The 14,949-nt window shown below is 39.4% G+C and overlaps 1 protein-coding gene across 42 annotated transcripts in view; it reads right to left on the bottom strand.

Moving 5' to 3' along the window:
- The window catches only part of NEB (nebulin), a 224,169-nt gene that overhangs the window by 23,925 nt on the left and 185,295 nt on the right, over window positions 1-14,949 (bottom strand). For all 42 annotated transcript variants that reach the window (XM_050750407.1, XM_050750362.1, XM_050750367.1 and 39 more), the window contains 8 exons: window positions 11,378-11,488; window positions 10,681-10,785; window positions 10,035-10,139; window positions 7,867-7,971; window positions 6,205-6,315; window positions 5,707-5,817; window positions 4,967-5,080; window positions 4,122-4,226 (listed from right to left, as the gene is read on the bottom strand). In XM_050750407.1, coding sequence (XP_050606364.1) covers window positions 4,122-4,226; window positions 4,967-5,080; window positions 5,707-5,817; window positions 6,205-6,315; window positions 7,867-7,971; window positions 10,035-10,139; window positions 10,681-10,785; window positions 11,378-11,488 — 867 coding nt within the window. The remainder of the gene's footprint in view (window positions 1-4,121; window positions 4,227-4,966; window positions 5,081-5,706; window positions 5,818-6,204; window positions 6,316-7,866; window positions 7,972-10,034; window positions 10,140-10,680; window positions 10,786-11,377; window positions 11,489-14,949) is intronic.

The following is a 14,949-nucleotide window of genomic DNA, read 5'->3' as shown; positions in this document are numbered from 1 at the left end:
ACTGATCGTCTTTATTCTCTGCAGCAGAACACTTACACTTTGCCTTTAGAGCCTTATTTTTCTTTCATCGCTTCTCGCTATGTCCTTTCACTTCTCTCTCTAGCTTAACTTAGCTCCAGTTTTTCCCACTTTTCAGGGAAGTTTTGGTTTGTAGGGCTGAGGGCTGAGGAAAGAGACTAGCCACTATTATAATGGGGATAAAACTATCCTGTCTCTATTTATGTTGTTAATATAGGAATTACATTTATAAGTATTGAAATTTGTAATCTTGCCAGAGACAACAAAGAAACAGTTTCAGCCAATGAGAGATGTAGGCCTAGATTTTATTAATCTAAATGGAAGCGAATTAAAGACAAGATTTTTTGGAAGAAAAGGTAGTTCACCAGGAACAAATGTTTTGTTCATGAAAAAGTCACCTAGATGACTCCTTAGCTATGTAGGTGTAAAGAAAACAGTTCTCATTGTCCTGGGAAAAGAATAGAAACAATCCTCCTTTTATTTTTATTTTTATTGTTTTTCTTTTATTTTTTCCAAGATTAAGCAAAAGCTACCTCAACTGGTTTGCAGAGCTGGTGCTAATCCCTTAGAGGGGTAATCACATTTGAACACGGAACTTGGACATATTCTGGGAGAAAGGGACCTAACTCCCTGGTGTTCCCAGACCAAATTGAGGGTTGGGCTGCTATTTCTCGTGGCCCAATAACGAAATGCAGATGAACTGGGGAGGAAAAGAGGTTTTTGGTTTTTGGTTTTGAGACGGAGTTTCGCTGTGTCTCCAGGCTGGAGTGCAGTGGTGCAATCTTGGCTCACTGCAACCTCTGACTCCCTGGTTCAAGCAATTCTCCTGCCTCAGTCTTCTGAATAGCTGGGATTACAGGTGTGCATGACCACACCCAGGTAATTTTTGTATTTTTAGTAGAGATGGGGTTTCACCATGTTGGTCAGGATGGTCTCAATCTCCTAACCTCATGACCCACCCTGCTTGGTCTCACAAAGTCCTGGGATTACAGGCGAGAGCCACTGTGCCCGGCCAAGAGTTTTTATTTTTGTAACTGGTTACTGGGAGAAGTCCTGGAAATTATCGCCAAACTCAAAATTATGAAGTTTTTCAGAGCTTATATACCTTTTAAGCTATATGTCTATGTGTAAGTGTTCATTCATCTAAAGACATAAGTGATTTTTTTTTTCTTTTTTTTTGAGAGGGAGTCTTGCTCAGTCGCCCAGGCTGTAGTGCGGTGGCGTGATTTCGGCTCACTGCAAGCTCCGCCTCCCAGGTTCACGCCATTCTCCTGCCTCAGCCTCCCAAGTAGCTGGGACTACAGGTGTCCGCCACCACGCCCAGCTAATTTTTTTGTATTTTTAGTAGAGATAGGGTTTCACCGTGTTAGCCAGAATGGTCTCGATCTCCTGACCTCGTGATCTGCCCACCTCCGCCTCCCAAAGTGCTGGGATTACAGGCGTGAGCCACCGCGCCTGGCCATCTTCTTTTAATTTATAACTAAGGTCTGAGTTCTGAAGACCTTCCTCTGGAGCGTCAGTAAATTTACTTAATTTAAATGGGGTCAGGTGCTGGGGTAATTACTCTTACGTTGTCTCCTGCTAAATCAGGGAGGTTTGAGGAGTTTCTTCAGACCCTCAATAAACTTGTTTGTGGAGGCCTGGGGAGTTTTTTTAGACTCCACAGTAAAACTTGTTTAATTCTACATGGGTCCTGTTAAGAATTCCTTCATTATTTTGTTATGCTTTAAGGCCCAGGAAAGGCCTAGGCAAAACTTTTGGTGGGCTTTTGTTACATCCCAGCCTTTGTACAGGGACACTGGCTTTTAATATCTAACTTAACCACTCAGTTAGTACTGAAACAGTTGTGAGACCTGGCCTGCCATACTGGCATTAAGTATTCAGTAGAGTGGTCCCCACTTATCTGAGGTTTCACTTTCCACGGTTTCAGTTAACTGTAGTCAACCTTGATCAAAAATAAGAGTACATTACAATAAGATATTTTGAGGGAGAGAGAGACCACATCCATGTAACTACATAACTTTTATTACAGTATATTTTTATAATTGTTCTATTTTATTATTGTTAATCTCTTACTGTGCTAATTTACAAATTAAGCTTTATCATAGATGTATATGTATAGGAGAAAACAGTATATATAGGTTTGGGTATTGTCTGTAATTTCAGGCACCCACTAGAGGTCTTAGAACATATCCCCCTCAGATAAGGGGAGACTACTGTATAGTATCCTAAATTTGTGAGTCAGCTGACATTGCTTGCCTTAACCCCCAGGTATGAGGTTTAAGAATTATAAATACAGATTCTCCATTGGAAATCGAGAAGCAAGTTTGTGGAAACACAAGCACCATCTCACCAGTATTTACCATTCAACTGTAAATACTGATCTGAACTGGGGAGGAACTAACTTGCCTGGCTATATTTTAGGCCTTGAGGAACCAGCCAGAGAGAGCCCCAGGAGAGCAGAGCAAGTGACTTGATCCTACACTGCGATAGGCCCATGTGCTGAAGTTTCATTAAAGATCAGCAGTATCAAAAGCAGAAGGTAAAAGGCTGGTGAGCCTCTCACAGCCCAAAGACTGTCAGCCTCCCTGGCTCCCTCAATGAACACAACACGATAATTCAGAGCTCATATAATTTTGGTAATTTTTAAAAAGCTAATTATTCTTCCACATCCCTACCCTTCAAAGAAAAGAAAGATTTCTACCATTTGAATACACCTGCTTCCTAATCAAACCACTCTCTAGTGATAACTATATTTTTCATGTGTAATTTTACAACATACAACTATATGTTGCCAATAAAGGGTTGAAATCCTTGATTCCCCAACCTGATTGGTCATTAAGAGATAATCTGTGAAAATTAAAAACAAACAAAAATAGATTTCCAGAGCCTACCACAGATTTACTAGTGTCAAAATTCCAGAGTTGGACCAGGGAATCTACATCCCCAGGTGCCTATAAAGCACAGCTAGGGCAGGTTAACTACTGCTTTGGAACTTCTTGATCAGAAGACAAGCACAAATTCTAATCTGGTGCCACTCTAAACAACTTGCAGACTCCTGACCATCACTGACAATCGTTAATACAAATGAGGGCATATCCTGGGGTGTGCAGGACAGCCTACTTTTCTTCATCTCTCTATTTGTAGGAAGATGGAGAGTTATTCATCATGAGGGGAGTCAGGGGTTAGACTGTGTGGTCTCAATCTCAATCTTGTTTGAGATTGGTAATCCAAATGTGGGCTACTTTGTTTCTTCCAGATTTGCGCACACATTTTTAAAGCCACATGATAAGAGATTTTACATGTTAAAATATTGATTCATTAATTACAAGTTGTACCATGTAAGAGTTCTTCAGTGCCTTAAAATTCTTGCATCGTAGGTTACCCTCTCTCTCTCGCTCCCTCTTTTTTTTTTTTTTTTGAGACGGAGTCTTGCTCTGTTGCCCAGGCTGGAGTGCAGTGGCATAATCTTGGCTCACTGCAAGCTCTGCCTCCCAGGTTCATGCCATTCTTCTGCCTCAGCCTCCCAAGTAGCTGGGACTACAGGCCCCCGCCACCACGCCCGGCTAATTTTTGTGTGTTTTAGTAGAGATGGAGTTTCACCATGTTAGCCAGGATAGTCTTGATCTCCTGACCTCGTGATCCGCCCACCTCAGCCTCCCAAAGTGCTGGGATTACAGGCATGAGCCACTGCGCCAGGCCTGTCTCTCTCTCTTTTTTCTTTAAGAGTCTCACCCTGTTGCCCAGGGGACTCCAGTGGTACAGTCACAGCTGATTGCAGCCTCAACTGCCTGGGCTCAATCAATCTTCCCACCTCAGCCTTCCTAGAAGCTGGGACTGGTGTGCACCACCACACCTGGACAATTTTTGTAGAGACAGGGTTTTGCCACATTGCCCAGGCTGATCTCAAACTCGTGGACTTAAGTGATCCACTTGCCTTGGCCTCACAAAGTGCTGGGAATACAGGCGTGATCCACCGCACCTGGTGAATCTCTTTTTTATTGGGAAAAACTGTGATTTGAAAAATCTCTTAAGGTATTAACGGAAGGACTTCCATTCTTCCGTGATTGGGGTTTGAGTGATGGCATGACGAATGTCCTTACCTGGCTTGAAAGATTCTTGACTTGTTGGGCATGAAGGATCTCTGGAGTATCAACCACAGAAGTGAAATTGGCTTTCTCCATTTCTGCTGATTGCTTGTACTTAATCTGTAAAAGACACCCAATAGTTGGGTAAATGTTTACAATGTGCACAACAGTTGTTGGCTTGATTTGATTAAGAGGTGAGCCATATTTCTTTTCCAAGAGGGACTTATTCATTTGACATTCAACAGACATTTCTTCCTATTTTGTTCATAGTTTTATACTAAAGAGTGAAATTCAGTAAGAAAGGTCAAGTCCTAGCTGTTGAGAGAAGATCTAGTTGGATGCAGGATGGGATATGGGTAAGGAGGGATCATCAGCAGATAGTAAGGCATGGATTGTTTATATACAAGCTGGGAGGATGACAAATAAGCAAAAGACCCATACCAATGAGCATTAGACAAGCTAAGATGCCTAAAAACTATTCTAAACTTAGGGCTTGAAAGGAGAGGAAGAACTCCCAAGATATTCTAAGCAAGGAATTCCTGGCATCAAATGAGTGGATTGACTCAGAAACAAGGCCAGGATGTCGAGTCTGCCCAGCTCTAAAAAGCTACTTAATTCCTCAGTTTCTGCCCTTTGCTCTGCATGTCCCCAGAGCCTATGGACTCAGAAAGGCAGACAGCAATGAGCCTGGCAAAGGGTCCTCCATCCTTTCATTGGGGTGGATTCCTCCAGGCAGATGTTCAAGAATGCCATTGTATGCATGTGACTGTCACCAATAAATCAGATGACAGAGGGACACTTGATGTCCTTAAAGTTACAACTACTTTCCTGAAAGATTGACATCGAATAGTAGCACTGACCTGACTGGCAATATCAGTAGCATTCCTGGCCCTCATAAAATCCGGAGTTTCATTGGCCATGGCATTCAGGCCTCTTCCTTTGACTTCCAGTTCCAGGTCTCGCTTATATTCTTTCTATAGTAGCATTAAAAGAAAAAAAAAAGGTACCTAAATCCTACTACTAGGTAATAAACATACAGAGTGAATATAAAGCCACACAACACACCACCCCAGCTGTCACAGATAGTGTCGCTTGCTACTCTTCACCTTCACTCTTCCGTGTGGTAGGATGGAGTGGCGTCTGCAGAAGCCCTCTAGAGGAAACTATTCTATGCAGGTCAATATGGGTCAACAGAGGCCTTCTTTTGAATACTTTTAGCATTCTCTGCTTAGAAGATTAGAGTATAAAGTAAATTGTATATCTGGTTTGGTACATAACTAAGATTACACTTAGGTGCACACACCACTCCAGTGTAGTGTTTTTATGTAAATGAGCATACCAAATATATCAAATTAAATCAAATAGATTATAACCACCACAGAAACATACTGTTATAATATCCATCAGAAATTGAGATATATTTTACGTAATGGTTAACAATTATGTTGGATATGGAATCTGAAAATCAAAAGCTCTGTTTTTCTCTATTCTGTTTTTGTTTTTCTCTATTCTGTTTTTGTTTTGCTTTTTCCAGTATAATTTGGCTAACAAAGAAATGATGCTCTATGAATTATGTGCAGGCTGTCAGCTGTGGGCCTACCTCATTGAGGATTTGAGTGGCATTCTTTGCTCTTAGCATGTCAGGTGTATCTTCCATTTCAGTGAGGCCCTTCCCACGGATGCTTTCCTCTAGATCTTTCCTGTACTCTTTCTATATCATGAAAGAAAAGCAGAAACACTGACAAGAAAGCCTAGATTGATCCTCTTAGGCAAAGAAGAAAAAAATAAAAAACAATTCCAATTTTTAAAGGGTTCACAGTTCAGTAAAAATATGAATAAAGGCAGGGTATAAGCATGATCAGTTAACATTAAATATCAAATGAAAACTTGAAGTTAACAGAATGCTAAGATAATATTCAAATAAAAAATTAGAAGAATTAACATGGTAATAGATTAGGTGGTAGTACCAAACACATGAGAACCCAGTTTGAAACCCACAGTTAGGTGGTGATGTAAATGGTAGGAGGAACACATTAATGAGTGTCATTAGTGCAATTATTTGGATTAAGAGGGAAAGAAAACACCAAGTGGGCACTACCTCGCTTGCTATTTTAGTTGCATATTTGACATGTAACAAAGCTGGCGTGACCTCCAGGCCAGTCAGGTTTCTGCCTTTAATGGACTCTTCATAATCTTTCCTGTATTCTTTCTAATGTAAGTTGGAAGGAAAGACAAGTTAAAAAAAGAATATTTATTACAATTTATCTCTCCATCTCAGGAAGAAAAAAATTACAACATTTTCTATGTATGGGCTCTTAACTGGATCATAGTTCTGCTAATGGTCACACATTTGAAACATGTATGATTGTACTTGAAATATTTTGTCTGGAGCAAATGACCACAAGGAAACTCAGAGGCTGAGACACTTTGATGGGCCCCTCACTCATCAGTCTAACGTTGTGACTGGGGCAGGCCCTTCGCAGAGTGAAAGGATGGATGCACCATCAAGACTCTGAATCCTCTGTTGTCTCTTCTGAACTTTCCCACATCTTTCTTAAGGTGACAAAAGATTTTATTTCCGAATTATAAGTCAGTGATGCAAGGGGAAAAAAATGGCAGAGGAAGGAGAGCCTAAGGCTACCAAATGCTAACTTGCTTTTTTTCCTAATCATGACCTGTTTTTTTTTTTTGGATATGGGTTCGTGCTATGTTGCACAGGCTGGCCTCAAACTCCTGAGCTGAAGTGATCCTCCTGCCTCAGCCTCCTGAGTAGCTGGGACTACAGGTGTATGCCACCACACTCAGAGTTTTGACCTGCTTTTTTTTTTTTTTAAATCACTGAACAGCCTAGGTGGGCAGTAAGGCACAGAGGAATTCTACATTTGTGTCCACTCTGCCTCCTTGCCCCATCTCCTCTCCAGTCTCCAGACTTGACTGACTCACAGAGGGGCTTGGAATAGATGTTGGAACTCTACTTTTGTAATTTTGTTATTTTAATGGAATTTTAAATTTACAGGAAAGTCACAAGAACAGTATAAGAAACTCCTATAGATCCTTTACTCAGATCCACCAATTGTTTGAAACCATTTTAAAGTTTTTATGACCTGGCATTCTATCACCAGAAAGCTCCACAAACTGCTACTTTTATTTAAAACAATTTCTCTTTATAGTTGAAGGAAGAGAGGCAAATGGAAATTCCAAATAAGCCCATTTCCCACTGAAAACAGACTAAGATTTAAGATTCCATTCTCTACTCTTGATTAAAAATGACAAAAAAAATTTAATGCTTCTGCTTACAATTCTAGAATAAGGAATATGGCATCTTAACTTTTGATTATCTGGGGTCTTGATAAACATCTTGATCACAAATACCCTTCTGTTTGGTTTGGGGCATTCTACTAAGAGTAGAGCATTTCAAAGCCAAAGGGGTGTCTGTGTGTTGGGAACTTTTCATTCATAAAGGAAAATCCAAATTACATTCAGTATAATTGGTTTGTGTTAGGAATAGTTTTCCATGTTCTAATTTTACAGAAATGGTTGTTGAAATAAGACGTATGGTAAATATCTACTTCCTAGAGCATTTTTAAAAACATAACTGAACCATAGGATTTCTGAGATGGAGAAGATTTTAGTGATCACATGATAAAAAGTTTTATCAGCTGCCACTTTTGGATGACAGGAAACTGGCTATGTCGTGGGCAGAGCTTGTGTTCAGCAGTGTGATGGATCGTTGTTGTGTGGTGGTGTTTTTTTGACTTACCCCACTCTGCATCTGCTGAGACTCTTTGGCAGTGATGTACGTTGGTGTTTCAAAGTCCAGCATGGGTTTTCCTCGTTCCTTTTCATACTTTTCTTTGTATTTCACCTGGTGATAGAAAGCCATGTTAGATATTTCTCCTGTGGTCAATTCCTAGACAGCAGTTTAAGGATAGTATTTTTTAATTGATATATTCTGTCCATTGGATGGCATCTCATTGCCACTCAAAACAGTTTCCTGTTATGTTTCAGATCCAGTACATTTTTGTTGTTGTCTGGGTGTTGAGGGGATGGGTACCATTACTGTCTGCAAGGCATAATTAGGATTGGGATTCAATTTAAGGAGAAAAGAATCATTGACAAGAATCATCTGAGAGAAATGCCGATGCAAGAAAACGCATGGGGAAAATCACCCATAGATGAGGTTGGTCTATAATTGATGGGTAGCTGTAAACACTTTAAAATTATTAACGCTATTAGCATTAATCAACATGTCTGATAAAAATCCTCAGTTTTTCTTCCACAAGAACTTTTTTCAGAGACCTGGGGTCTAGATTGAATGGATAACACATGGAGCTTTATTTATAAGTAAACAACTCTATGTGGGTCCTGACTGGCCATATATTTAATGTAGCCAATCAATTGGTATAAAAATGAAAACTACTTTACATATTGACCCACTTGTTAAAAAACCTGGCATTCTCAAAAGATCCTCAAGACTGTTGTTTAAATACAATTTCCTCATCCTCATGACATGTGGTTAGGAACTGGGGGAGCCACAATGTTTGTATGTGACAGAGGAGAACTGGAAAGACAGGTGAACGCCCTCATGCAAGCAGCACCTTGATGGCAGTGCTCAATCTCTGAGCTCTTGGGTTGTAACAAGATGTTGGAATAAAGGCCTGGGGTCACATACTGCTCCACAGAAGACATGAGGACATTTCTAGTAGTTAGCCCTCATGGTTAATGCCCAACAGAGGACCTAAATAATGCTGAATTTGTGATACAGGAGGTCATTTGATAGCAAGTTCTTTCCTCTGAGAATCTTCAGTTATAGTCATGAATTGCTTAACAACTGGGATACGTTATGAGAAAGGCTTTGTTATGCAATTTCATCATTGTGTGAACATCACAGAGTGCACTTACACAAACCTAGATGGTGTAGCCTACTACACACCTAGGCTATATGGTATAGCCTATTGCTCCTAGGCTAGAAACCTGTACAGCATATTACTTTACTGATAATCTGTAGGTACTTGTAACACAAGAGTATTTGTGTGTCTTGATATCTCTAAACATAGAAAAGATACAGTAAAAATATGGTATTAAAGATTTTAAAATGGTACACCTGCATAGGGTAGCTCCATTATAATCTTATGGGATCACCGTCATACAAGTGGTCTGCCGTTGACCAAACACATCATGTGGTATATGACTATCTTTTTTTTTTTTTTTTTTTGAGACAGAGTCTCGCTCTGTTGCCCAGGCTGGAGTGCAGTGGCCGGATCTCAGCTCACTGCAAGCTCCACCTCCTGGGTTCACGCCATTCTCCTGCCTCAGCCTCCTGAGTAGCTGGGACTACAGGCACCTGCCACATTGCCCGGCTAGTTTTTTGTATTTTTTAGTAGAGACGGGGTTTCACCGTGTTAGCCAGGATGGTCCCCATCTCCTGACCTCATGATCCGCCCGTCTCGGCCTCCCAAAGTGCTGGGATTACAGGCTTGAGCCACCGTGCCCAGCCGGTATATGACTGTCTTACAAATTTAGTAATTTTGTAAATTCCCAGAAATGCTTTCAGTAGTAGACCTGATCATATCACTTCTCTGTCTGAAATCTTCCTGACTCCCTATAATCTACTGTAGTGTTCCCTAACCTGGGGCACAAACCAATGGGGCACATTGGAGTTACCATGAGGGGTTTGTCCCCTCATAACACACTCTTTATGCTTCCAGCCCCTGTCAGTAGCACATAATTGCATGTATATTTCTCAACTATGTGTAGATGTTGTTGTAATTTATAACATAAGAATTTGTTTCAAAAAGTTACCAAATTCAAAACCCCTTATATCTTTGTGCATTTTCTCAAACAATGGAGGGAATCTATGAAATTTTTTTTCACATTGTACTGTGGATGAATGTGCGCCAGAGGAAAAATTGGTCTTGATCCACTTACTATACTCTGTAATTCTGTGGCCTCTTTTAGGTGCAGCTGCTCCAGATTATCGGGTATGGTGTGGTAGTGGCCTTTACTCTTCTCATACTTCTTCTTGTACTGGTACTGAGGGGAAGGTGGCAAAAAAGACACATTGATGGAGAAGCTGCTCAGCATTCCTATTTTTCCTCTTTAGATTAGACATTTACACAGCACCATTGTCAAGATCAAACTAAAAATGGCAAACACTGAACAGGAGGTCAAGACAAAGTTTTAAAAATGAGGATCCAAGTTCAGTATTGTCAGTTAAGATGTAAACACTTAGGTTGTGTGGCTTGTTCAAAGTAGGTGTTATAAGTAAAAAGTTAAAAGTGAAAGAAACTATTCCAGAGGGTATTTCTATGTCCTTAGGGAAAAGGGAATGATTACTTGGAGGGCAAAGTTTAAATATTCTAAAACAAAGAAGCATTTTTGCATTCTGAGAGGTGTTATAGACAATGGAGAATTGGTAGATTAATGTTGTCATTTGGAAGAATACACTCAAATGAGAACAATTTTGTAATCTAGTGTTTCCGTAGCAAAGAAGATGATGCATGTGGGCTCAGAGAAAGAATTTAGTTCCAAATGGGTAAAACGAGCTGTTTCTGGAGCAGATGACTGAGCTTACAGAACTGGCAAGTTGGCTTGTATTCAGGACATGATTCATGATCAGAGACTCCTTCATGTCAGTCACAGGTTTGTGAAGTTTCTTCAGGTCAGCCTTATATTTAACCTATGTGTTAAGGGCGGAAGAAAGGAAATCACATAAATAGGACATGGAACAGCACTAATGAAAATCAAAGTGAGATAGCCCATCATCAAACAAATGCTGGAGATGGCGATGAAAAACCATACCTCATTCATAGTAGCCAGAAGGCAGAAACAACCCAAGTGTCTGTGAGCAGATGCATGGATAAACAAAATGTGGCATATACATACAATGGAATATTATTTAGCCATAAAAAGGCATGAAGTTCTGATATATCCTAGAACATGGATGGACCTTGAACATATTATGCTAAGTAAAATAAGCCAGACACAAAAGGACAAATACTGTTTGATTCCATTTATATGCGCTCTCTAAAATAGGAAAATGCATAGAGACAAAAAGTAGATTAGAGGTTCCCAGGAGCTGACGGGAGGAGGGAATGGAGAGTTTTTGCTTAATGGTTATAGAGTTTCTGTTGGTATGAAAACATTTTGGAAATAGTGACAGTAGTTGGATAATATTGTGAGTGTTATAAATGCTACTGAATTGCACACTTAAAAACAGTTAAAATGGCAAATACCATGTTATATATTTTACCACAATTTTAGAAACATACCTCACTTGCAAGATTATTAGCATCTTTCATGACTTTGTAGAGCTGGCTGTCTTTTGGATTGTATTTTGGTGTCTTGCCCTTTTCTTTATCGAAATTTTCTCGGTATTTAACCTAACAGCAAATGCAAACATCCAAATTATTCCTGGCATCAATCAATTTGGGAATTGGGGAATGGTAGAAACAGAAATGCCAAAGAATATGCGTTATACATAGAATGATCATATAATCTATTATCCAAACTGGGACATTTAGAGTAAAGAAGACACTATTAATAATTAAGAATTACAAGACAACAGGCATTCAAATATACCATCACTGGCCTTGCTCACTTTTATATTATTCCAAGGTATAAAAAATAATCACCTCTTTCTAATGCAAAACAAAAAAAAAAAATGGAAAAGTCTTCAGGCTAAATTCAGAGATATGATTTAATGTACCTGATTTGGAGCATTTTAGGACTCCTAACTAGCAAAACCAACAGCAATTTAAGTCTATAAGAAATCCAGAGAGGGGCTGTAAATGATCAAGAAGGTTGAAAAATAAGGAATCTGTTAAATTAGGAGAATTTATTGTTATTTTAAAATGGTACTTTGGCTATATCATTTAAAAATTATTAAGCTTGGCCAAAAATGGTATAACTCCTGAGTAAACAAGTATTAGAGTTTGGGGATTACTGGCTTCAAGTGTGATTTCAGACTAGAAGTAGGAAAAAAGTGAGATACTTTAGAATAATGAGAAAAAATAAGATCAAATAAACTTTTAGTATACATAAAAATAAGTTTAGGTAGGCAAAGGGCTAAATAACTCCAATTTAAAAAATAAGCACAATGCCTTGCACTAATAGTTGCTCAATAAATGTGATTTGATTGAATGAAAGGAAGAGACAGTCATTATGTCTAGGTAAAATATCTAAAGAGGATGATAGCCGGGTGCGGTGGCTCATGCCTGTAATCTCAGCACTTTAGGAGGCCAAGGTGGGCAAACTGCTTGAGCCCAGGAGTTTGAGACCAGCCTGGGCAACATGCTGAAACCCCATCTCCACTAAAAATACAAAAATTAGCTGGGTATTGTGGTGCACCCCTGTAGTCCCAACTACTCAGGAGGCTGAAGCGGGAGGATCACTTGAGCCCGGGAAGCGGAGGCTGCAGTGAGTCAGGATCACACCACTGCACTCCAGCCTGGGTGACAGAGCAAGACCCTGTCTCACAAAATAAATAAGAGGATTTATTTATAGGAGAATTCAACAGAATGGAAAGTGACAGAAACATCTCCTAATTGAAAAACAAATGATGCTTTTGTCAACAGTATTGTAGAATTAAGGCCAGAAGTAGAGTTCCACTAGTTATTCACTCTAGGAGGAATGAAAACTGAGCTTTTTCTAGATGTTAGCCAACCAAAAGGGCAATATTTAATCCTTAGGGAATCCTAGAGTTTCCGTTATTAAGATCAAAGACTCACACCAGTACCCCTCATGCTTCATCACTGCTCTTCACCTCCCCCAACCTGACACATCCAGCACAACAGACACAAAACAACAATGAAATCTGCCACATCAGAGAAAATGCATTCACAATGCTGAGACTCCTTTACTTTGAATAAATCCTCAGTGGAAATGCAGAGAAAAAATAAGCATGCAGAACAGTTCAGCATGATGCAGGCACACTGAGACAGACACACAAAGTAAAGGAAAAAGAAATGTCAACAAATGCTACAATGGCTCTTCTCTGAAAAAGTTTCACTCTCAACATAAAGAAGTGAAGGCCTGCTAAGGAAAGTCTGAGGTGTGAGCTGATGTCTGGACCAAAGGCAACTTTTCCTAAGAGATATAGAAGTCCATAAAACTAGGAGATGTTCCCAAGAGCTGAGAAACACAGAAAAGCAAAGTAAACCAGATACGCAGAGTCAGAGTAGGGAAGAAAAGAAGCAAAAGCCCATCTCAAATGAGAAGAAAATCTGCTGCTTTTAGAAGCACGCTAAAAGTCCTATCTTTTAGAAGATACTTGTTTCTGAAGAAGTATTTTTCAAGCAGCAATCCCATTGGTTCCACTTCAGTTTCTTTTTCTTCTGTTAATTTCAAGTTAACTTCGACTTTTTTAACTGAAAAAAGTTATGACTCCCTTCTCCACAGGAAGTCCTCTAAACAAATGCAGTTTAGCACAACTACTAATATGAATCTGAGTTCAGCACCTTTGGCCTTCCTTTTTGACTGGATCTTCTTAAAACTGTATAGTTTGAAAGGTTAAAGACATGTACTAGGCTTAGGACTCTAGGAATTCTTGGGATGGTATTTGACTAGGGAGTAATGTAGTAAAACTACATACACTTGGCATTAGGGAATGGCGAAGCTTTTTCCTGTTAATCATGGAAGCTAAGAGGCAACTCTGCAATGCCATGTATTGGTAAGTGGCAGCCTCTGGGGTTTATAATCCCATCAGGCTCAGAAATTGGGCCTATTATGGATGTAGTATAGGAAAGTGATTTTGAATTAATTATATTTTTAGGAGTTTAATTGTATTTAAAGTTTAAGATCTAATTTTTTAGCTCCTTTTTAGTGAATTGAGATGTATACTGGTACATCTAAAGACAGAAGAACAGTCCCGAGAATTAGAAAAGCTATTAAAAGTGTATACTGTTGATTCATAGTAGGCCTGAACTGAGAAACTATATTAAACACAAATCTTTAGTATATTAAAAATCAAAAATGGCAAATAACTTCAGAAGAAGCAGAGGTTTCTTTGGTTGAAGATGAGATTCGATTCTCTGTTTTAATTTCACCATTTAATTTGATCAGTGTCAGCAACCTAACATACACATACATTGGGAGGCCATCTCTGAGTCTAGTCTACCTTCCTATTCCAAATGGTAAGTTCCAGATGGAAAGTTTCATGCAGGAAAAGAAAGATGTGTGCAAAAGTATATCCTTCAACAAATTTCCACAGCAATCTACATGTTCCAACACAAAATCAACGAAAAGAGTGCAACCTGGTCAGTCCCCTGACCAATGCCAAGAAAGTAGACAAGAATCAGAGGAAGACAAATAATGACTTGCTGGTCTCAGTCTTTCTTACATCACTGATGAGTACATTAATTTTCTTAAGATGCCTCATCATAGGGGTGTCATAAGATGCAGCGCCGTGCCCTCTCCTTTGGCCTTTGAGGTATTCCGCCTAGAGTACGCAGCAAGACAGCAAAGTCAGAATAGGGAGAGCCCACACACAGCTGAAGCTCCCTTGGGCCCAGGGCCACACCATGAAGCTGTCATTCTGGAGACCAGCTTTCACAATAAGTGAATGTCCCATTCTCCATACCATAGGATTCACTTAGGATTAGAAACAGGAGCCTCTTGATTTTCAAAAACAATAAAGTTTTCAAAATTTCAACATCACAGTCATTTCTTTGTTTTTAAATGATAATGATATGACCTTGTACATTTAAAAACATTTTTTGCATTAGTAAGTTCTAGTTATATCTCATTACTCTTAGAGATTCCGCTGTTTTTTTGTTGGTGATCCCCTATCTTAGTTTCAGATACTTACACAATTCCATTAATTTACAATAAAACATGTTACATA

Source organism: Macaca thibetana, chromosome 12, assembly GCF_024542745.1.
Source record: "Macaca thibetana thibetana isolate TM-01 chromosome 12, ASM2454274v1, whole genome shotgun sequence".
Lineage (NCBI taxonomy): Eukaryota > Metazoa > Chordata > Mammalia > Primates > Cercopithecidae > Macaca > Macaca thibetana.
The sequence above is the reverse complement of the archived record's forward strand: the minus strand, read 5'-3'. Positions and strand labels throughout refer to the sequence as shown.